Source organism: Bactrocera tryoni, unplaced genomic scaffold (genome assembly GCF_016617805.1).
Source record: "Bactrocera tryoni isolate S06 unplaced genomic scaffold, CSIRO_BtryS06_freeze2 scaffold_25, whole genome shotgun sequence".
Taxonomy (NCBI): domain Eukaryota; kingdom Metazoa; phylum Arthropoda; class Insecta; order Diptera; family Tephritidae; genus Bactrocera; species Bactrocera tryoni.
This window is the reverse complement of record NW_024395977.1, coordinates 29,445,331-29,470,983: the sequence shown is the minus strand read 5'-3', so window position 1 is coordinate 29,470,983 and position 25,653 is coordinate 29,445,331. Positions and strand designations below refer to the sequence as shown.

Genomic DNA, 25,653 nt, shown 5'->3' with positions numbered 1-25,653 from the left:
TTTAGCCAGTCACTGAGCATTTCTATAGACAGCCACGAAAATTTCTTACCAGATAAGCGGTTGCCACTAAAATCATCAATTGCGGTACTTTGATAACGGTACTTTCCGAACATATACAAGAAAACAATTATATTCAATTCAGCCAAAAATTATAGAGCGTTTCAAACAGCACTGGTTGTTTTGATAACTTGTTTTTTGTACCTACTGTATCTATTCGCACCACTTTCTGCAAAAATATATCTTAAGTTACCTTTTGATCTTATAGTGAATATGTACATACATACATATGTAGCGCTACCGTCGCTTTTATTTTCGCTTTGTTTGGCATCATCACCCATTTCCTTTAATTTTCGGCTGTTATTGTATCCCAATATCAATAAAATAATCAAAAACAAATTTGAATTTGTATTGTTTGCGAAAAAAATTTAACAATATAAACGTTTCATAAGTTTAAAATAAATATATGTAGATCACAAAACAACATTGTAATACTTATTTAGGCACGAATCCGATCTTTGGCGTTCGGGGAAAAAACGAATTTCGGTATAAATGGGGCATGCACGGATAGGGGAGCTTCTCCAGAGGAGGAATATGCAAAAATAATGTTGCTAACACTTATATTTTTTAAAATATTCCCGATTAAAAATTCAAAATTTGTATATATAAGACTTAGTACTTCACAATATTTCACTAAATTTTTTCACTTTTTTCACCTGGTTTATTTAAATTTTCTAAACATTGAAATAAGTTAACATTTCACTTTTATTTTCTCATATTTTAGCTAAATTTATTAATTTAAAAATCACTTAGCACACTCATCGTTGAAAAGATTAGATTGATTAAACACCAAATATGTAGGATTTTCAACGACTTTTCTTTGTTTTTATTTTCGCGAGATTCTTCTTTCTATATTAACTATAATAAAAAATACTTTCCAAAATTTGTCAAGCTATAATTGAGTTGTTAAGTATATGTATGTGATTTATATTTAATAAACACAAATAAGTAAAACTCTATGATAATATTATAAAATTTATATCAAATCGGTGTGACTGAAGTACTTTCGCGTAGTACTCTTTTAAAAACCTAAGTATTTTATTATTTTATTACGAAGTATTATTATTTAATATCACTTAGTTGTTTATTATATTTAAATAAGAAAATATTATATTATATTATCAAATATTTTAATTTGAAATATAATTTATAGACACTTATTTTTATTAGAACTTAAATTGCTAAATAAAGAATGAGGAATTATAGCGAAAAAGAGAAATTTCAGCGAATTGCTCATATTTTCTTATTATCATATGGCAGCGCTCCATTTCCTCATAATTGTTTGCACATAAATGATGCTCACTACGAGTGTAAAAAGTAATTTTTAAAATAAAAATTTCTTGGGTAAAAAACATACAAAAAGTGAAAAATGTGGATTTATTTTGTTTAAATGAGTTAAGCATCCACCCACTTTACCCGGAAAAAACTGGCACCCACTAATAAAGCACTGCTCAATACAACATATCTGATGACAGCATACTAATACATTACCACTCAACGCAACTCACCACACTTCTACATCATTCAACCCACTCAAAACAAAGGATGGGCAAAAGGAAAAGTGGACACAATTCGTGGATCACTCATCGCTGATAGGCATTCGCTTTCATACGTATGTACATCTCGCTACTCTACCACGATTACCCAAGTCACCAACGATCCGCGTCAACTTGATCGCCAGCACCGACCCGTTTCCGAAATTTTGAGTGTTACCGCCTTACTCTTCGATATTAATTTATAGTTAATTTGTGACATCTAAATTTAGTTACTTAAATAAAATTGTTCAAAGAAACCAAGTGTACTAAACGAATATTTTTATTTAATTTATGCAGTGGTGGATGCTCCACAATATACTGAGTACAAAATTGTTCGTATTTAAATGCTAATAGTTTAATTTAGTTAATTTGAAATAAACAATGTGCGAAAAGTGCGTTTAATGTGATGAAATAGCTTGTTGAAATGTTCGAGTTTTGGGAATATTTGAACTTTGAAGTCGAATATCTCGTAAACTAAGCGTTTGCGGTACCCATAACCCGATATATTTTTTAATTAGGAGGACTTCCTCTTTTCAACGGTACCTTCAGATCGAGGCGCCAAAGAAATCAGAATTGTGCCCTTATTTGGAAAATTTATTACAGTTTTCTAAAATAATAGTAAATATTATATATTATATGTTTATGCAAGTTGGATGTGTTGTCTTTCTTGGCGATAGAGTTCCAAACTTCCGAAGTTGGTCCCTTAACAATATGCTTGTATATGTATATTTTATGCAAAATAAAGCAGATAATAACTACGAAATAATTTTTTACAGGGTCCGGCAGTCGAAGTTATCAATTAAAAAAGCCTTAAATTCGGTTTGGAAAATTATTATCTATTTTAAAGTACGAAATGTGTGAAAATAATCGTAAATTCAGGACCAATTCACTTTTGCTCGATGTGACTACCTTTTGCCTTAATTATGGCCTTGAGACGGTTAAAAAACGAATCGCAAGCAGCCCGAATGTGACTTGGCGGTATTTTGGCTCACTCACGGACAATGGCTTTCTTCAGCATCTCGAGACTGATGTATTTTTTACTTCGGACCTTGCTCTCAAAAATGGCCATTGGATTCGCATCTGGTGAATTCGAGAGCCATTGTGTGGTTGTAATGACGTTCGGAACGTTGTTTTTCAGCCATTCTTGGTTCTTTAGAACTTGTAAGGCTTGACCTTGAGCTCATTTTTATACTCTCGCAACAATGTTGCTAACGAGAGTATTATAGTTTTGTTCACATAACGGTTGTTTGTAAGTCCTAAAACTAAAAGAGTCAGATATAGGGTTATAAATACCAAAGTGATCAGGGCGACGAGTAGAGTCGAAATCCGGATGTCTGTCTGTCCGTCTGTCCTGTCTCTGTAACTTGAGTAAAAATTGAGATATCATGATGAAACTTGGTACACGTATTCCTTGGCTCCATAAGAAGGTTAGGTTCGAAGATGGGCAAAATCGGCCCACTGCCACGCCCACAAAATGGCGGAAACCGAAAACCTATAAAGTGTCATAACTAAGCCATAAATAAAGATATTAAAGTGAAATTTGGCACAAAGGATCGCATTAGGGAGGGGCATATTTGGACGCAATTGTTTTGGAAAAGTGGGCGTGGCCCCGCCCCCTACCAAGTTTTTAGTACATATCTCGGAAACTACTATAGCTATGTCAACCAAACTCTTCAGAGTCGTTTTCTTCAGGCATTTCCATAAACAGTTCAAAAATGGAAGAAATCGGATAATAACCACGCCCACCTCCCATACAAAGGTTATGTTCAAAATCACTAAAAGTGCGTTAACCGACTAACAAAAAACGTCAGAAACAATAAATTTTACGGAAGAAATTGCAGAAGGAAGCTGCACCCAGCCTTTTTTTTAAAAATTGAACATGGGCGTGGCGTCGCCCACTTATGGACCAAGAACCATATCTCAGGAGCTACTAGACCGATTTCAATGAAATTCGGTATATAATATTTTCTTAACACCCTGATAACATGTACGAAATATGGGTGAAATCGGTTCGCAACCACGCCTTCTTCCAATATAAAGCTATTTTGAATTCCATCTGATGCCTTCTCTGTATAATACGAGTATAAACATTAGGAACCAATGATGATAGCGGAATAAAACTTTACAAAAATACGGTATTTGAAAAATATGTAAATGACGTATTATGAAATCTCGATTATCACTTTACCATGCGAGAGTATAAAATGTTCGGTGACACCCGAACTTAGCCCTTCCTTACTTGTTCAATATGCGTTGGATGCTGCGGTCAGATATTTTCAGTTCTTTAACCATTTGATTGGCACTTCGTCGTGGATTTCGCTCAAGTCGCTTCTTCACTTTCCGAACCATCTTACGTGACGTTGGAGTCTTTTGATGACCACGTCCATGGCGTTTTGCGATGCTACCATTATCGTTGTAACGAGTGATGGTGCGATAAACAAAAATTTTATTCACATTAAGGTGTTTGAGCTCACGAACAATTGATGGCTGTGATTTTCCAGCTAAATATAAAACAATCACACTATTACGTTTGAATTCCATCGCTGATCACTTTTTTGCGTTCACTTTTGTCAAAACGCTTTTGTACACTTGTGAACAATACTCCCAACTGTCATTCAACAAATTTATAAACGGCTGATTCCAGTGCGACAGCTGCGCGAACGGTCTGAAATTGGTTACATTTGTATAATTAGAGCTCCAAATTCTGAAACGATTGCGAGTATGTTCATAACGTAATTGCACAGTTGCTGGTTCATTCACTGTTGCACACAGCAATAAGTTCTGATCTTCCGATACAAGTGCTCTTTTTGATACCCACTTGAATCGCTGCAAAAAAGTATCGATTACAAAAATACTTCATAACTTGAGAAAAACCATTCGGTTCGTCATATGTAGTATGTATAACATCAAAAATGTCAAACTTTATAATATAGTTGTGAGTTGTCAGTTTGCAACACTATGGCTGCCAAATGCCGAAATATAAAAGGCAAATTAAGTCTCAGAACCTGACATCACATGCATATACCATTTGCATCACCAATATGAATGCAACTGCAGTCCATAAGAACTGCAATAACGAAATAATGCCGACGTCAACGTTACCGACCTACCCCAAACTACTTAAGGGGGTATTCTCATGTAATCACTTCGAAAAATTGATTTTTTTTTATATTTTGACAGTAAAACCTATTGAAAACATGCTGTGAAAAATTCAAACTGAAATTCCTAGTATTTGACAAGTTACAGCTCACAGGCGCCATGACAAGTCTGCAGCTGCTACGTTTCTAAACGCATTTTTCTGCAATTATTTCATTTTAGTGAAAATTCAAGTAATATATCTAAACCGAAGTTTAGTGAAAATTCAATTAATACAACTAAACAGAAGTTTAGTGAAAATTCAATTGACACAAATATTATATAGTGGTGAATTGTCAGTTTGCAACACTAAGGTTGCTAAATGCCGAAATATAAAAGGCAAATAAAGTCTCAGTCCCCCACATCACTACACCATGCACCAACACGCACACAAATACAACAACACCATGATTACACCAACCAAGAGGGCACCATACTGTACACCACTCAAAAAGGAATAAAAGGGGTGCCCGAGGATCCTAACCCCTCACTTTCGATTCGAAAACGAATACGGACGCATAGTTACGCCTTCGTTTCGGAGTGAACCGAGTTTCTGTTTTAAAATTAACAGTTATTATGCGGCGATTTATAAATAAAGTTATATAGTCATTAATCTAAAACTATAAGTAAACACAAGTATATTATTTTAAAATTGAATTCAATAAGTGTACTTACATTTGGAAATTTATAAAAATAACCCTGAAAATATAAGTGATATATATTGCGTCGTCGAAAAGGTCTTTTCTTATTTGTAATCAAATTTTAACATATTTTTTTATATTTAAACTAATAAATAAATAAACAAATATGTACCATTTTGGTCGATCACTTTTTGCCATTTTTCAGCTGGAGACATTTTCCATCAGGGTAAAACTTTCATCAGTGTAAATCGAAATTCCGAAGTTTCCAGAATGGAAGCGAGCGAACCATTGTTGTGCTACACGAACTTATACAGCATCGTCTCCGCCGTAACATTTTTTCAAATTCCCTGAATTTAATTTTTTTTGGTTGAATGAAGCTTACCTTTCCAACACTATATGGTATGACACAATGTGGTTGGTAGCACTGGAGATATACGACTGCAACGACATCTATTGATAAAATACGAAAAGACTACCCAATATAGGAATACATATGTATGTATCGCAAAATAACTCCTAACATAATGATTAAAATTTAAGTTCTCCACTAATTAGGATTCATTACATCATTACATTTCAATATGAGTAGTTTCTATTTTATAAATATATTTATTTATTATTGGTTATAAATAAAAACATGCTACTTTAATTATTATATATGTACATTTCGAAAAAAATGTGATTTAAATATATACGTGAACAGTTTAAATGCAGTGCTGTTGTTCATTGTAAAGTAGGTTTTCCTCCTTGCAAAACATTAAAGCAAGTGCAGCATACACGAGTGGGCTTATTCAAACCAAATTTAAGTATTGGAACATCGTTGTTTGAGCATTTGGAGCATAAAACTCGTCCGCAATGACGGCTAAAACATAAATGTATTTATTTTAATAATATTCTTGAGTTTTGTATATATTGTATGTATTTATCTTCGATTCGGTATTTCTCTGCTCATTATCTTATCAAAATATTTACAAAGAAAAGTTAATAGGAATGAGACAAAAGAATACGTGGATACTCATTAAAGTGTTATAACCGTTATCTTCAATATTTAATATATAAAGTTTTGTTGTACACATTTTAGACCAGTTTTACTTTTTTTAATAGTTCATATGACATATTACAAAATTAAAATGCAAATATTTTTTATTAATTTTCAAACGTAAGGCTTACATTAAATTACAGTCGTTTATAGAAACTCAAATGTATAACAAATTGTTACATAGTTTTTTGTCTCCAAAATTAAGTGTAACTGCACACACACTTGCGGCTAATAAAAACGCAGCACCACTTTTGCATCCATCTTCAGCTATATCACCGCAAATTTAAAAAAAGTGTGTATATTATCTAATAAGCACTGAGAAATTAATTATGTTTTATGAAATTGGGTTGAATACTGTTCAGTTATAATTGTGTTTTGGTTGAGTATTTGAAAAGTTGCGCAAAATGCCAATGATCAAAAGAAATTAACTCATGGCCAAAAAATATTTTTTTGATTGTAGCCATTCAACTATTGCTCGAAGCGGCCGCTTTAGAAGTGCACTATCTATAAGAATAGAGATGGAAAATTTTCACCATTTCATCAGAAGAACTCATTGTGAAGTTTATATTTCTACCGTTATTGGTGTAAATGATTTAGTCGCCCTAAATTAACTTCACAGTGTTTTCTTTTAATTATTCATGAGTATCATGGATAGTACATTTTTATTAATTTTTTTAAATAATTGAATATTCCTTATAAAAACCATTTTCGAGAAAAAATTTTTTGGACTACTAATTTACACTATGTGGTCATATAAATAAAAATGGTCCTAATATTCCAACTTTGTAAACAAATTTCTCGTATGATCTTATTTCAATTATATTTGGTGGTGCGTTTCTAATGACTGCAAGTGTACAGCATCTTAGGAAATGAGAGCGCAAGGATTCAACAGAAGATTGGTCGATTCACTATTCTCTAACTCTTGGCGGATCGAAGACAGCTTATTTTTCATTAATCAATACATTAAGAATTTATTACTTTGGTATATAAATAATTGAAAGAAAATTATTAAAATTAAACATACATAATTGAGACAAAATATCTCAAGTATACTTTAATTTTTTTATGGTCGAGCTTTTCCCGTTTCAAAACGATAAATAAAAAAACGACTTTGACGATTTTTCGAAATTCGAAAAAATTCGATCCACTACTACAGGACCCGTCCACGATGTACTGTTGCTGATACATAGATGGTACTACCAATAACATTTATATGATTTCTATTCAGCCTCTACCTTTAAAAGATACGTAATCAAACTGAGGAACTATTAGTTAGTGACATATAGCCTTATGGCTGAAGCAACTTGTGTTATTATAGATATATATGTATATATAATTATATATATAGTATATATACATATATAATTATATATATAGTATATATATATGAATATATATATATAATTTACAATAAATGGTGTTAATAGAGTATTGCTTTTTGGGGGAAAATACTGTTGAACTTGGGCTCTGAGATTTGAGGAGAATTAAGCACCAAGAACAATGAAGACCGTGGATGCCCTAAAGAGTCGGAAAGCTGTGTGCAAAGTGGGTGTCACGTAAAAAAAACGAGTTGCTGATTCTGAGGAGTGTTTGAGTGCTCTTTAATCGTAATAAAAACGAACTTTTGCGTTGATGTGTGACAATAGAAATCGACAGTCAGCGTAGTGAACTGCACATGATGAACCCGTCCTCAATCATGGAAAGACGAAAAAGTCTTGAGATACACGTGGTATAATATTCACCGACTGATTACTGAGCCAGTTCTATTCTAAAATTCCCAATATTTAGCAATTGTATTGTTTTTTAGGAAGAATCAGTTTAAAATTGTACGCATATACTTCATCGTTTCCGTTTAAATATTGCACTGCTTTGTGCAATTCTTTGAAAATATTTCTGCACACATTTCTACAATGCGGTTTTAGTTCTGGAACGATGGGTAGCAGCGGGTAGGAGACGGCAAATATGAGACACTACTCCTTGTACAAGAATTGTCCGAAAAGTAATAGGACTGATTTTATTCCGCCGCGACTGTACTTCGGAGCGGGCGCGCGCCGACTTGATTCGGTAAAGGACGTTCCAATCTAACCAACGAGTGACTGGGCAGTTGTCTCCGAGTACTTGGAGAGTCAGGACAAACATTTTCGCGCCACGTGTTTCTGTGAGTGGTGCAAGCCGAAAATGCAGCGTACGTTAGAGCAGCAGTACGCGATTAAATTATGTATGAAACTTACCCAGATGTTACTTTAGCAAGAAGTGGTGGTGTTTCGGTGGCACCAGACCTTTTTGGAGGGTCGAGAAGAGGTCTCTGATGAATAGGCAAATCCAAAGTGAGAACGATATTCATTGTCTTTTTTGACATTAAAGACATCGTCCACCATGAATTGGTTTCTTTTGGACAAACCGTCGGCGCCAAGTTTTACGTGGAAGTCCTCAAGAGACTCAAATGAAGGGTCAATCGGGTCCGAAAAGACATCCCAGCCGATTGAAAGATGCACGACGACAACGCCCCACCACTACAACGCCTTTCGTGTGAACAACTACCTTTGCAGCCGCCCTTGCTAAAAAGGCCGATGAAAGGCATACATTTTGAAACGACAGAGGGGATCCAAGAGCATGCTGTTCCGGAGAATGCCTTCCGTGACGAGTTCAATGATTACGCTGGTAGCGCTGCATGGACAGGCAACCCTATATACTATTAAATGTCTCAAGATGAAAAAGCGCTATCAGTAGAAGTCCGGAGGCAGACCCTAATTCCCACTACCCATTATGGGATAATGGAGATACCACTGAAAATGGTGGTGATTAATTTTAAGTATACTGATAAAGCCTGCTAAAGCTAACAGTGAGTAGGCATTAATATATATTGGCTCTACCTCAAAGAACGTTCTAGATATAACACTGTACTCTAGAAAAATAATCACTGTTCAGGATTGGGAGCTGCTTTGCACACCATCGTTTTCTGACCATAGCTGTATGGAATTTCAAATATAATTCCCTTTCCTCAATGAAAGTCAAGCATTCATAAATCCTAGGAACATTTACCGAGATTTGTACAGGAAGTAACAAGGAATTTAAATTCTTAAAAACATTTTATTAAAAAATCGTATTATATGGCGTGCTCTCCAGTACATACAGAACAACCTGTAGACGTTAGCGTAGATTACGTCCCCTTAGAATAAAAAATCTTTTAAAATAGTAAAACTAACTTTCCGCTTATTACCCGAGCAATTCTTATTTTTACTTGTCAAATGGATAGTAATAAAGCACTTAAATTATTTTTATATGTTATTTTTAAGCAAAAAAAATAACATTTCTTTTCTGTCGTGAATATTTGGCTTCTCTAATTATCTTACTATCTTACATAATTGAGCAATATCATCAATTACTTATCCAAAAAGTAAATCTAAGAATTTTCTTTGCATATGGTTACTCAATAGCTCCACATAATACAAAGTACGATATTAGTAGCCATGACAGGTAAGCTAACTAGTAGAAACTAGAAACCAATAGCGAAATTATGTCCATAAATGGATACAAAGCTTTTATAATGTAATTTTTTGTATCTAATAATTGTGGTTAAGAAGAGCGAAGTTATTAATACATAATATTTACTTACCAATGATGTTTTCGAACTGTTAGTGAAAATTTTATACGACATTCTTGACAGACATCTGACTCGGACCATGGGGATTCTTGAGGCAGCTGATCAAGAAGCTTGTGTAAAAGTTGATCTGTGGCCAACTTAAAATTGAAAATGTTAACACCGTCTCGATTTTCCATACCAAGGCAAGCCCCATACTTCACTAAAGTTTTGCATAAGGGCGACTGCCCTCTCATAAAAGCTAGTAGAAGAGGCGTATTCCCATCTGCGTCGGGTTTATTTATCGGATATTTTGGCATGCATTCAATGAAAAGATCACAGATTGCAGCCGCTGAAGTATCTTCTCCAGTGCGGCACAATTCATGAAGTGGTGTTCGTCCTTTTTGGTTTACGGCTTCCGCATCAATTTGTGATTCTGTTAATAATTCTCGAACAATACTTAAATATCCTCCACGGACAGCAATATGTAAAGCATTATTTCCATCACTATCAATGCCGTCATAGTCTGCGTTGTTCTGTAACAGTGCTGATACAGCAGCTAAATTACCTCGGTCAGCTGAAATATGAAGAGGTGTCTTTTGAGTTGCATCTGTTTCACTAACGCGTGCTCCTGCAAGAATAAGTGTTCTCATTATCATTTCATTTCGCGAAAATGCTGCCAAATGTAAAGGCGTAGATTGATTCACATCATGAACTCTTGAATTGACATCTACTTGAACGGATAATAAAAAAAGAACGCCTTCCAGATCATCTTTAAGTATGGCTAAATGAAGAAAATTACGTCCACGATTATCCATTTGCTCTGCAGCGTTTGGTAGTCGTTCCAAAATTCGTTCTGCGGCTTTGTGATTTCTAACAAGAAGCGCTTGAGCGAAAGGAGTATTTCCTTCATGATCTCGAATTCTCAAATCAATATTTGGATGGCATAATAAAATAGAGATAATTTCTTCGTGCTGATTTCTAATTGCTATGTGAATAGGAGTTTGGTTGTTGATATCTAATGCATTAACATTCGCACCATGATCAATTAAAGCTTGCAATACTTTTATTAGACCCCAATGGCAGCAAACATGTAATGGAGAAGCTTTATCGTTAGCTTCATCTCCTCCTTCCCCTTTTGGACCAGGCTGGCGGGGTGAGTCAATATCACATTGACTTTTTATCAAAAAAATTGCTATTGGTTCTTTGTTTTCATCTATAGCTCGATGTAGCATAGTTTGCATACAGCCTTCAGGTCCAGTATCCCAGCAATCTGTATCAACACCGTGACGCAATAAGATTTGCGCAATGTCTTCATATCCAAGCTCTAAGCTTGTCCAAAGTGGTGGATCCCTCATGTTGTCATTAAATGTCTTTAAAGCCACTCCTTTAGCACATAAGTTATCAACTACTTTGGGTAAATGAGAGTATATAGCCAGCTGTAGAGGCGATTTTTTGTCTCCTTTTTTAAATCAAAGAAAAAATTATTAATATACAAAGAAATAATAACCTATAAAATAATTAGGTCGGATTTAGTATCGCGCCGGTTAATTTTGGTTCACTGTATCTAAACGATCGAACTTTATTTTAAAACATATTTTATAAAAATCGGTTCACAAATTTTTCCACAAATTCACTTTAAAAAATGATATTTTTTGCCAATTTCTAAATATATGCTAGTGTATTTTCATCTGTTGTGCATTGTACCAAGCCAATAATGGATACATTTTCACGCACATATATTACTTATGAATTATAAAAACCACTAGTAATGTTTTTAATTACTTTTGATGGTTAATTTCTTTGTAAATCTTTAAATAAAATACACCTTTTTCTGCATTGAGTTCAATAATGCGAAAAACCAAAATGACTGCCTAATTTGAACTGTCAAATTACCGAGAAAGCACGAACAAAAGGGAATAAATTAAACCCACTTAGCAATAAATGTATGAAGTGAACGCGAAAAGGTGTTCAATGCTAAAATACTGTGGATGGCTTGCCGGTGTTGGACCGGCCAGAGTTATTTTTTAAAGCGCGGCCGAAGGCCGCCAATGCAGAAAGGAATGAAATGCTAAAATACAGACCTATAGTTTTAAAGATATTTGCATTTAAAGTTAAAAAATTGACAACTTTTACATTGATAATTTGTATATTGTGAATAACTTTTTCACTTATATTATGCACTTTTCACTTACTAACACTTCAATATAACGTTTCTGTATATTAATATTTTTAATATTTGGTGTAAATAAAGCTTTATTTTAATTATTTTATTTTAGTTAAAATTCTCTGCATTTGCACAATAAGAAAAGGGTTGCCATGGTTATTTTTTTTGAAGCGCGGCGCGGTCCTTCCTCTTTCCAATAAGGGGGCGTGAGGGGGGTAACCAACCCCCGCCAACTACCCCCCTCCGACTAAAGCCAAACCCCAGCATCACCCCGGTTTTTCTCCCTAAACGATATTTAACCGGCACGATACTAAATATTTCCCAAATAATGGTTATACCAGTTAGGAAATTTGCATCAGCGCCATTTTCCAAAAGCAAAATTGCCGTGTCCGCGTCTTTATTTAAAATTGATTGATGCAAAAGTGTCATATCGTTATCGTTTCGAGCATTAACATTTGCGCCTCCATCTATTAGGATAGAAACAAGATGTCTACGTCCTAATTCTATACTAAGGCTTAATGGAGTATTCCCGTTATCGTCTTTACAATCAAAGTTTGGTGGTTCACCTGAAACACTTGATTTTTGATTTACAATTTCTTTTAAAACATCAGTAGCATTAGCTTCCACTGCTATGTGAATAGGTGATTTCATTTGAGATTTGCGCAACTGAGCATTTGAATTAGCACCGACTTGTAATAATTTTGCGGCTAAATTTGATAAATTCATATGTGCAGCTATATGGAGTACAGTATATCCTTCGGCATTGACGTGATTAAGATCCGCATAATCTGCTAAAAAAATTGCCGAATTCTCCAAACTCTTCTTTGCCAAGACTTGCATCAAATCGTCTTGAGTCGAAGCTTTGATTGGGTTGACGTTAGCTCCAAGTTCTATTAGTTTTAAAGGCAGTTTCCATAAGTCCACTTGATTTAATAAACATAATTCTAAAGCGGTGTTATCATTATTGTTTTGCAAATTAATATCGATATCGGGCTTAGAAACCAGCATGTTTATTATTTTGTGGTTGCCAGATAATATTGCTACATGAAGAGGGGCTTCACCTCGGTTATTTTGTACATTAACGTTTGGATTAAGAGAAAGCAACTTTTCACTAATATTTATTATTGACGAGTAATCACCTCGTTCAGATTCTCCAGAATTATACTGACAAAGCATATGTAAGGCAGTGTTTCCCGATTCCCTGCAAAAGAAATTTAAAAAACTTATATTTATGCGGTTTTTAGTAATTAATATACTCATTTTATCAGATTAATTTTTATTAATACATAAAAATATATTTTATATTTACTGTCCCGCATACAGGGTCAGATGGATATTGCATTTCATTTTTAATTAATTTTGTTTTTGTTAAAGGTAAGTATTTTGGGTCGTATTTAAAATTATTTTGCAAAAAAACTGGCTTCTAATTCATCAGGTATGTTAAATTAAATTTTAATATGATATTTAAATTAAGTTTTTATTACTTCTTTACAATTATACTTATGTAGATCCACAGTGAAATAGTCGTGTTCGTCGAACTAATAAATTGAAGGTGCCGGAAGTTAAGGGAATGGGAATATTGCCAAAATATTCCACACATTCGAGACGAGGAAATGCTGCATAGGTTTTTGTGAAGAGGAGGGTCTGATTTTGAAAGAAGAAACTGCCGATGGTGCTCTCCGTCATGGGAAATAGCACAGTCGTACGTTTAGGTGCCGCAAGGGATCTTGCGATATCGAAGGGCAGTTGGTTAGAAAATGCAAAAATACCTTTGCCCCAAATTTTTTATTTAATGTTTAGCTAGGAGGATGGAGTCATGTGTAGAAGTTCACGCAAGTGAGGAAAGTTCTCTGATCGCCATTCACTTGGGAGTGGCCAGAAACGATTCTTTTACACATGGCTCAAGCAGCTCACTACTTCCGGTCTTTGACCAAGTATCCTCTGGGTAGCCTAAGAACATCCGTTCGAAGGCGAGCTAAAGTGAGAAGGCGAAACATCCCCTACATAGGGTTGTGCGCTGGGTTTGGGACCCGCCACGTAAAAAGCTCACCCCAATGAAAAACCAACAGCAGCCTCGGATGAGAGACCCCCCCTTTGATGACGACCATGGCAAACGAAATAAGGACTACGAATTCAGGGCATGCACCTGGAATGTCCGGTCCTTTAATTGGGAAGGTGCCGCTGCCCAGCTGGTTGATGTCCTCGTAAAAACAAAGGCTGACATCACCGCCGTCCAAGAAATGCGATGGACGGGACAAGGACAGAGACGAGTAGGTCCTTGTGACATTTGCTACAGTGGCCATATAAAGGAGCGCAAGTTTGGTGTTGGATTCGTGGTAGGAGAGAGACTCCGTCGCCGAGTACTATCATTCACTGCGGTGAATGAACGTCTAGCCACAATCCGCATCAAAGCGAGGTTCTTCAACATATCGCTGATTTGCGCCCACGCCCCGACGGAAGAGAAGGACGATGTGACCAAAGATGCCTTTTATGAGTGCTTGGAGCGCACTTATGAAGGCTGCCCCCGCCACGATGTCAAAATCGTGCTTGGCGACTTTAACGCCAGGGTGGGCAAAGAAGGTGTCTTTGGCACTACGGTCGGTAAATTCGGCCTCCACAACGAAACATCCCCTAATGGGTTGAGGCTGATTGACTTCGCCGGGGCCCGAAATATGGAAATAAGGAAGGTTCGACGTCGAGAAGCTGCAATCACAACAGACAGCCGAACGATTTTTTACTCGGCTTGCACTCCTGCTCTCTGAGAGCACTCGTCAACAACTCGGTATAAGGGAACTGTGGGACGGCATTTCAAACTCCTTACGTACAGCTGCAACCGAAACCATTGGTTTTCGGAAAGTGCAAAAGAACAGCTGGTACGACGAGGAGTGCCGTGTCGCAGCGGAGAGAAAACAGGCTGCCTACCTCGCAACGTTACGATCGACCACTACACGTGCGGGATGGGATAGATACCGAGAGTTGAAGAGGGAAGCGAGACGCATTTGCAGACAGAAGAAGAAAGAGGCCGAAATGCGTGAGTACGAAGGGCTTGATAAGCTGGCCGACAGGGGTAATGCTCGAAAATTCTACGAAAAAATGCGGCGGCATACAGAAGGTTTCAAGACCGGAGCACTCTTGTAGAACCCCCAAAGGTGATCTAGTCACTGATGCCAAGACCATACTTAAATTATGGAGGGAACACTTCTACAGCCTGCTGAATGGCAGTGAACGCACAACACCAGGAGAAGGAGAACCCGATTCCCCAATCGATGACGATGGAGCAGACGTTCCATTACCCAACCATGAAGAAGTTCGAATAGCAATTGCCCGCCTGAAGAACAACAAAGCGGCAGGGGCCGACGGATTGCCGGCCGAGCTATTCAAACACGGCGGTGAAGAACTGATAAGGTGCATGCATCAGCTTCTTTGTAAAATATGGTCGGACGAAAGCATGCCCAACGATTGGAATTTAAGTGTGCTATTCATCATGCGCCAAATCTTGGAAAAGACCCGTGAAAGGAGAGTCGACACACACCACCTCTTCGTCGATTTCAAAGCTGCTTTCGACAGCACGAAAAGGAGCTGCCTTTATGCCGCGATGTCTGAATTTGGTATTCCCGCAAAACTAATACGGCTGTGTAAACTGACGTTGAGTAACACCAAAAGCTCCGTCAGGATCGGGAAGGACCTCTCCGAGCCGTTCGATACCAAACGAGGTTTCAGACAAGGCAATTCCCTATCGTGCGACTTTTTCAACCTGCTTTTGGAGAAAATAGTTCGAGCCGCAGAACTAAATAGAGAAGGTACCATCTTCTATAAGAGTGTATAGCTGTTGGCGTATGCCGATGATATTGATATCATCGGCCTCAACAACCGCGCCGTTAGTTCTGCTTTCTCCAGACTGGACAAGGAAGCACAGAAAATGGGTCTGGCAGTGAACGAGGGCAAGACGAAATATCTCCTGTCATCAAACAAACAGTCGTCGCATTCGCGACTTGGCTCTCACGTCACTGTTGACAGTCATAACTTTGAAGTCGTAGATAATTTCGTCTATCTTGGAACCAGCGTAAACACCACCAACAATGTCAGCCTAGAAATCCAACGCAGGATAACTCTTGCCAACAGGTGCTACTTCGGACTGAGTAGGCAATTGAGAAGCAAAGTCCTCTCTCGACAAACAAAAACCAAACTCTATAAGTCACTCATAATTCCCGTCCTGCTGTATGGTGCAGAGTCTTGGACGATGTCAACAACGGATGAGACGACGTTGCGAGTTTTCGAGAGAAAAGTTCTGCGAAAGATTTGTGGTTCTTTGCGCGTTAGCCACGGCGAATACCGCAATCGATGGTACGATGAGCTGTACGAGATATTCGACGACATCGACATAGTTCAGCGAATTAAAAGACAGCGGCTACGCTGGCTAGGTCATGTTGTCCGGATGGACGAAAACACTCCAGCTCTGAAAATATTCGACGCAGTACCCGCCGGGGGAAGCAGAGGAAGAGGAAGACCTCCACTCCGTTGGAAGCACCAAGTGGAGAAGGACCTGGCTTCGCTTGGAATATCCAATTGGCGCCACGTAGCGAAAAGAAGAAACGACTGGCGCGCTGTTGTTAACTCGGCTATAATCGCTTAAGCGGTTTCTACGCCAATTAAGAAGAAGAAGAAGATTAAAAATATACAATATTAGATAATTACTTTTATGTTTTTCTCATTTCAGGCAGGAGGGTGGAAGGTCACTAGGTGTTGGGGATGGTTGAAGATGGTAGAGACGACCTGCAGCTGGAGGTATGCCCAGAAAATGTTAGGTCTACGGAGGTGCTCATACCCCATTTCATTTGTGGCGGAAAATGATACGCTTACGCAGCGTATTAATTCCCAGTTGCGTGTAATAAAACGATTTTTTGCGAGGAATGACTACAACAATCCCAAAAACTTCGCGGATTTCATTGTAGAATATGTTTGGCGGAAAATGTGGCCAACAGAAATTGTTAGAGGCAATGAAGTTTATATATAAGACTTTGTATTAGAATTATAGGCGAATGTTCAGCATGTTCAGCAGTCACTAGAGTTGTTGTAGCGTTGTCTTCACGTTGCTAAGCTCAGTGGTGTGGCGATGTTGTGGCCTTTTCAAAGACGCCTGGTCAGTGCAACGCGTTTTCGGTCAACCATCGGGGACCATTCCAAAAAAGGGTGGTGGTGGCAAGGTGGCTTGCACCTTCTTGTTCCTAGAAGCTGATCCCGCTAGATCACGGATCAAATGCACAGCGCACAGATGCCAACGGTTCGTCTGCAACAAGACGCAGGAATCAGAGGCGGCGCCGAGCCAAAGCAGCCTTTTCAGAGGGACGAAGCGAAATTAGGCCGGCACCCCAAGAGGCACCAAATCGAACGGAAAAGAGGAAAAGCGGCCAAATAACTCCTCAGGAGCCACCTAGGTCCAAGAGAATCCGAGAGGACAAAACACAAGAGGCCAGGGGAAAAAACTCCAACCCCAACCAGCAGCCGACGAGAGCCGTAAACCGGAAGTACTCGGAGGCCGTGAAGAGCATCCGGATGGCAGTGTTTCCCCGCAACTACCCGGCGGAGGCCCTAGGGTCGGAACAGCAGACGTCTCTCCAGAACTGCTTAGTGAAAGCTTTGTTCGTGGGCGACGAGTACACCGGCGCCTTTAATGGCATCTTCTTCAAGGGCGGTATGCTGCTGGTAGACTGCCAGGATGAGAAGTCGGCCACCTGGCTAACGGAGACCACGCCAAGGCTAGTGGGTTGGAATGGTCCGGCCCTGTGCGCTAAGAGAGGCAAGGATATACCACAACTGCACAGTATGGCGGTATTCTTCCCTAGAAGTGCGGACGAAAATTACGACTTCGCGCTTGGTTTAGTGAAAAACCAAAACGTGGACTTAAGAACCACGGCGTATCGAGGAGTGTTGTGGGTTCAGGGCGGAACCTCATCATAACGGTAGATGATGAATCCTATAAATACATCAGACAGAAGGGATTCAAGCTAAACTTCCGCTTCGGCAGGGTGGTAATGAGGCCATGGAGGCCCAAAGCAACGCCGACGACGGACAAAGAACCCGCGACGGGGATGACCGCAGTTCCGGCTTCATCCGCAGCCAGCTCAGCAGGGCAGGAGGCGACTGCCGCCGTGGTTGCGGGAGAGCGGCACGAGTCCCCCAACGACCCCCATCCCGGCCGAGAAGGCTCTGACCACCACCGTGGATGAAAGCAGGAGCAACGAGCTCCTCAAAGAGCAAGAAGGCTTGCTGCCATCCACCCAAGAGCTCCTGGAAGGGCTGGATATGCAGGTTGATGAAGAGATCGAACCAATATTATAAGTTCCAGCGCCGGCATAGAAGTTGCTCAGGTGAACCTACATCACGCATCGGCAGCCTCGGCTGTCAGCGTGAAAAGGTTCATTTCGAATAACCTGGGCATCCTCTTAATCCAAGAGCCTTGGGTGGTTAGAAGAGGGGTAAGAGGCCTCAACACGAAAGGAAGCAAGGTAATCTGGGATTTCTCTAGCGAGAGACCCCGCTCTTGTGTAGTCGTTAGAGCCGATATAGACTTTTTCCTTATTTCAGAGTTTCTAACGCAAGATCTGGTGGCGGTACAGACGAAGGACAAGGAAGGTTCGAACATCACGTGAGGGGTGAGTCACTTCTAGAATTTATAATTAGTCGGGCGGGACCTATACGACTAGCGCGGAGGAAAGGGCAGAAACACTCCTACAGGCACACTTCCCGGAGACGGTTCAAGCTGACCTAACTCCAGCATCGGACAAACGTTGGCCGGACCACTCAGACTGGCTGACTGCAAGGAATTTTTTCACTGTAGACTCAGTCAGATGGGGACTGGCCTCCTTTTCAAACTATAAGTCACCGGGAGTGGAAGGCGTCTTCCCGGCCCTCTTGCAGCAAGGTATGGATACTCTCCTGCCACACCTGCTTGGGCTGATGAGAGACAGCATGGCGATGTCGTATATCCTTGAGCCATGGAGAATTGCAAAAGTAATCTTCATCCCCAAGGTAGGGAGGAGAGACTATTTGCTAGCCAAATCATTCCGGCCTATAAGTCTCACATCCTTCATGCTAAAGGGGATGGAGAAAGTAATAAATAACCACACTCGATCGGAAGCGCTGAAGATCGGACCCCTACATGCCAGGTAACATGCGTACAGAGCGGGCAGATCCACAAACACTGCTCTGTACCAACTCACGTCTGAGCTGCAAGATTCGCTGGATAACGGCGAGGTTGCGGTCTGCGCCTTCCTAGACATTGAGGGTGCCTTTGATAATGCGTCTCATACTAGCGTGATCAAGGCACTTGAGAGAAGGAACGTTACCACTCCAATATGCAGATGGATAGAAGCACTTCTGCGTACTAGGGTAGCGGAAACAACGGTGGGGGAAAACAAGATTCGTCTTGGCACCACAAGGGGCTGCCCACAGGGGGGAGTACTATCCCCTCTGCTATGGAGCTTGGTAGTAGACGAACTCCTCGAGTTGCTCGCCAGCAATGGAATCCGCTGTCAAGGGTACGCGGATGACATTGTCATAATGGCGAGAGGCAGATTTGAAAACACTCTCTGTGACATTGTCTAAAGGGGCTTAAACCTGGCGAAAGGATGATGCAACACGATAGGGCTAAACATCAACACAGCAAAAACTACCGTAATCCCATTCACCAGGTGGAGATCTCTTCCGGGCCTGAGGTCCCTAACAATAGGAGGCACAGAGGTGAAAATGTCGAAAGAGGTCAAATTCCTTGGCCTTACTTTAGACTCATCACTACGGTGGAGTAGGCATTTGGACTTAACGCTGTCCAAAGCAACTAGAGCACTTATGGTATGCAGACGCCTGGCCGGCAGATCATGGGGTTGCAAGCCAAGAATCATTAGATGGCTGTATACCATGATAGTGAGGCCTATTATCACCAATGGAGCGGTTGCTTGGGCTACCAAAGCAGCTCAGTCTTCGGTGATCCGAAGACTGTCTAAGCTGCAAAGACTTGCCTGTGTCTGTGTTTCGGGGGCAATGCGCACATGCCCCACTGTGGCACTGGAAGTCATACTGGAGCTCACACCGCTGCACCAGGTGATAAAACAAGCAGCAAACCACACCATGCTGCTAATGTCGGCAGCAAGACGGAGTGGAGCGATTCCACGCTGGAAAGACTGCTGGAAGACAGTACCATTCAGTGGTACACCGATGGAATAGAAGGAAACGAGAAGGCCGACGAACTGGTCCGCGCTGCGGCAGTGTCCAAGATGATGGGACCAGAACCATACATAGCGGTAGGATCCCACACTTTTAAGGAACTTCTCCGCATGGAGGAATGAACGGAGAGAGAACGGCATTGGCAACAGGCATCAGGCATGCGCCACGACAAACTGCTACGAGGGGGGTACAGTCTCTACAGGTTCAAGGAACTTATTCACCTCCCCCGTGACAAATTCCGTCTCCTCTTCGCAATTTACACAGGGCACTGCAGGCTCAGGAAGCACTTGTCCAACATGGGCATAGTCTCCTGTGCTAACTGCCGGTGCTGCGACCTGGAACAGGAAACACCAGCACACCTAATCCTGGATTGCACAGCAATCTGTGGAAAAAGGCTTAAGGCCCTGGATTCCATTTATATCAGCAGGGATCACATCACCTCAGTAGCGCCCGGCAAACTCCTAGAGCTATTCAGGCTGCTGGGACTCTGGGAAGACATGTGATATCGAAGAGGGCACAATACCTAAGGTCGGTGCATTATCTCATAACATCTATCTATCTATCTAGATCACGGATTTTAGACATTCGATTGGAAATATATGTAGCTCTTCCATGCATGTGGATATTTTTTTAACCAGCCTAATACTATTTCGGGATCAGACCAGAGAAATAATTTATATTTTGCCATATTTTTATGCGTTTGCAATATGGGTACTAGATTGGCTAGTAGTAGCACACCATATAGTTCCAGTCGGGGTAGTTTTTAGCGGAGTCACCTTTGTCTTGGATACGAGTAGGTGACTGGTGGTCGCTGTGTCAGATTGTGTGAGCAAATAGATGATGGCACAATATGCTTTTTCAGAGGCGTCACAGAAGCTATGTAATTCGACTTTGTGCTCGGGGACATAATTTATCCATCGTGGGATTTGTATTTGTAAGATATCATTAAGATTGCCCGACCCGAACTGGGACCACTTTTCTAAACGAAGTGGTTTCACTTGTCCGTCCCAGTTAGTTCGGTGTAGCCACAATCCTTGTATTAGAATTTTCACTTGTATCTTAATTGGCGAAAGCCATCCTGCTGGATCGAAAAGTTTTGTCACCGAGGATGAAATTTGCCTCTTAGTTATGGCGGATAGTGCAGATATTGATTCAGTAGTACGTTATATGAAAACTGGTCACATATCGCATTCCATTGCATCTCCAGAGTTTTTGTTGTGCTTTCCTTTTCGAATTTAGAGAAATTAGTGTTCAATAGATTCTCTTTATGTATGTCCTGGAAATATTATGGTGGTTCGCCGTTATCTTTTTTAACGAAAACCTTGCTGTTTTGAAAGCTTGTGTCACTTGAGCTAGTGACGCGTATGCTTGTGGAAGGCAGTGACTTCCCAAAAGAATATCGTCTTCATACTTTTCTGTTTTTAACACCTGGGTTACCAGAGGAAATTCTGACTTGGTGTTCCTAGCCAATTTTTGGAGTGTTCCAATGGCTAAGTATGGAGCACAGTTAACCCCAAAGCTCACTGTTTTTAGGTTGTAGTCTATTGGGGGGGGATTTTGGGGAAAATAGTTCGCTGAAAATCTTAATCGTCTTTATGTGCAATTATTTGTCTACATATTTTTTCGACGTCCCCGTTGAATACGTATTTGAATGTACGCGAATTAATAAGTAGCATTAAATCTGGCTGAAGCGTGAGACCCGTAAATAAAATGTTATTTAAGGACTTCCCCGATCTGGTGGATTTTGATGCATTAAAGACAACTCTAACCTTTGTAGTTTTTGTCTTTATTGCTGCATGATGTGGCAGGTAAAATAAATAGTATTTACTTTTTATAATTTTCTCGCCAGGGCTGACTTCATTCATGTGGTCTAAATGGAGGTATTATTCTAAGGCCCTATCGTAATCTGGTTTTAGATCGACTTTTTTACGTAGGTTTTTTTATATTTAAAAACTGTTGGGTAGCAGAGGTACGGAAATGACTTAAGGCGAGTGTGTGGGGTAATTCTGGCTTTAGTGGTAGTCGTACGACGATCGAGTACTTGTGGCTTTATAAAAGTATTCACAGAGTCTTATTTGTGGTATGAGAACGCTGCCAATTGGACTGTCTATTTGGCGGGGGTGTTGCAGTTGGGGTCTGCTAAGTTAAGGTGTGAAACCTTTTGCTAATGCTTGCTATATATATGATAGCTTGGAAGCAAGTAATCATTTTTCTGGTAATGCTGATGTGCATATATTTACCAGAATAGGGACCCAATTGTCTGTGCGAATGTTTTGTGTCGATATAATCGACAAACTGTTGGAAACAGTGGACTTAAGTTTCATAAATACCTCACTTGTTTTTTGAATTTTCGGTAAATTCATTAATACCGTCACTTGTTTATCGACAAATATCGACGGCTATTGTTTATACCTACTACAAAAATTTCAGTGGGCATCTGAACTAGCCACCTGTCTTTGAATTTGTGTCAGCTCTACTCTCGATAGTGGAGTAGGTGCTATAGCTTTAATAAATTTCAATTGATCGGGGATTATAGCTTTTGCTTCTTCTACAGTTTTCATATTTAGCGTAAGTCCAGAAATTGTCTATATTTTCTTTTTTGATTTCTAATACTTATTCAGAATTGTCTTAAATCGATGAAGATGAAAATCGAGTCCAGTATCCAATTAAACCGTAACGCTCAGAAATAAACTTAATATATGAAATATGTATCTTTCACCCCCCTTTTGCTTTGTAACACCTTGCTTTGAGCGTGTAGCTTCTGCAAGAAATATTTTTTTGTACTTTTAGATACTGTGTTGATTTAGATTCCTTAGAAACTCCGTTCATTTAGATACTATGTATGAGAAAGATGAAAATAAGAAAAAAAATCTTTCAGTGTACACTGATAACAATAATTACGTTTAAGATCCCTGTTTTCTTTATATATTATTATTTATTGTTTCGTACTCATTTGTATATAGTATACATACTTGTACATATGAGAGATTGTGAAAAAAGGTTTATAACCTTTGTATATGTATAGCATATTTACGCCCCTATTCTGTGCACTTGACAAATTAATAAAATATTGAAAATTAACTCAAATATTTATCAAGCGACAAATATTTTGGTATTCTGTGACAATCTTGATAAAAGTAAAAGCTTCAATTCGCAAAGCTTTTCCCCACACGTGTGGTGAACAAAATAATGTAAGTAGAAACAGCTGATTTCTATTTAAATTATATTGATAGTAATATGCGTGCAGTCAATTGCTCCTATGGTGCTTTTATTCCAAATTTTCTAAAAAATCTGGAATATATTTCAAAAAAATTAGCTTAAATTAATATATATATTAAATTATATTATTAATACTTGCCCCGTTATTATACAAGTTTCTTCTTGCACAAAGGTATTCTCATTCAGATATTTAATTCATAACGAGCACTGTTAAGAGCATTTGACATCTTAACAACTTATAAAGAAAAGAGCTTTTTATTTCAGACACAGAATACGAAATGCTTGATAAATTTCAAATTTTGACAAATTAGAAATATGTTGAATTTGTCAAGTACACAGAATAGGGGTGTTAATATACTTTAATATTTTGTTTGTAATCCTGCTTGTTTGTGCTTTAACAAGAACAAGGGTTATTGCTGGAAAGGTGCAAATTTTTGAATATATCTATATGGTATGTGTAGAGGGCAATTGAATATGCCAATACGTACATATGTGCTTTTTCTATCAGTTGTTAATTTTTTTTTTACCGCATATTTTTTTTTTAATTTATATTTAATAAATTAAATTCTCGTAATTCCCATTTACCGCTCTGTTTAGTTTTTTTGAAATTATGTAATTATTTTCGATAAGTTTTAAAATTTTAATTTAGTTTTGTAGAATATGTCGGCAAAGGCAAAATGTATGCCGTATGTATGTATGTATGTATATTATTTTGCAGTACAAGTGACGAGGGAAAAGAAAATTGGTGAAGTACAGGAATAAGTAAGTATATACATATGTAAATTTGTAAAATTTTATCGTTATTGTTTATATATATGTACATATGTATATGTGTATGTTAGCATGATTTACGTGGCAACTTCGATTTGTTACTTATGTGTATGCCGATTGTATAAAATATATGAATATACTATGTATATGTACTAGGCCGGGTCGATTTGTGGGGAGGCAAAAAATCGCCCATTGCTCTATGAAAATCATATTCTAGGGATCAAAATAAAAACTTTGCCGAAGGAACCATACCTCTGAAACGAATTTTGATGTCCCCCAATTTGGGTCGAACTTTTGAGTAGGGGCAAATTTTGAAAAATCCCACTTTGACCCATTTAGAGTGCTCCAATCGAGTCCAAATATATGACCGACCCCCACTAACTTTGGACGGCCGATCCAAGCATGCCAGTGGCACACCCCCTGGAACTCCCCTGGGGGGTTCCCTATACAATCATTTCAAAAAATCACCATTTTTGGTGTTTTTTCTTTATTTTTATTTATTTATTTATAATAATATCTATTTTTTCTCTTAAGAAATTTATTTAATCAGAACATATGTAAATGAAAAAACTTAATTTAAGTGATGATCTTAAACTAACAATAGACAATTGTGTTTGCCCTTGAGATCGCAAATGATCCTAAACTAACAATAGACAATTATGTTTGCCCTGAAAATCGCAAATGATCTTAAACTAACAATAGACAATTGTGTATGCACTTGAAAACACTTATGCTTAAGATACATATGTGTACATACTGTCGGTATGTACAGTAGATTAGTGTTAAGATGTGTGTATGCACTCAGCATGTGGTGCATATATAAATTAGGATAAGGAAAGCTATAAATAAAGGAGCTCTGGGCAACCAGAGCTGAGTTTTATTTAACAACCGAAACCCTACGGGGAACCCCCTAGGGGAGTTCCAGGGGGTGTGCCACTGGCATGGGTGGATCGGCCGGCCAAAGTTAGTGGGGGTCGGTCATACATTTGGACTCGATTGGAGCACTCTAAATGGGACAAAGTGGGATTTTTCAAAATTTGCCCCTACCCAAAGGTTCGACCCAAATTGGGGGACATCAAAATTCGTTTTAGAGGTATGGTTCCTTCGGCAAAGTATCTTATTTTGATCCCTAGATTATAATGAGTGAATGAATGAATGTAATGAGTATCGTGCATGTTTGCTGTTTTTTGTTCATTTCCTTTTCCTTTTCTTTATGACTTTTATTTTTCTAAATTGCCCAAACTTACTATTTGCGCAATCCTGCTTATACTTTATTGAGTACTGGAGGA

At 38.8% G+C, this 25,653-nt stretch overlaps 1 protein-coding gene across 4 annotated transcripts in view; it reads right to left on the bottom strand.

Annotated features, from left to right (window-relative positions):
• Nucleotides 1–5,970: 5,970 nt before the first annotated feature.
• Nucleotides 5,971–25,653, bottom strand: part of LOC120780977 (rabankyrin-5) — a 203,647-nt gene continuing 183,964 nt past the window's right edge. For 3 of the 4 annotated variants that reach the window (XM_040113202.1, XM_040113203.1, XM_040113205.1), the window contains 3 exons: nt 12,493–13,355; nt 10,024–11,449; nt 5,971–6,230 (listed from right to left, as the gene is read on the bottom strand). In XM_040113202.1, the coding sequence (XP_039969136.1) occupies nt 6,092–6,230; nt 10,024–11,449; nt 12,493–13,355 (2,428 nt within the window). In that variant the 3' untranslated portion in view covers nt 5,971–6,091. Of the gene's footprint in view, nt 6,231–10,023; nt 11,450–12,492; nt 13,356–25,653 lie in introns of those variants that run through there. The other variant, XM_040113204.1, reaches the window with a different exon arrangement.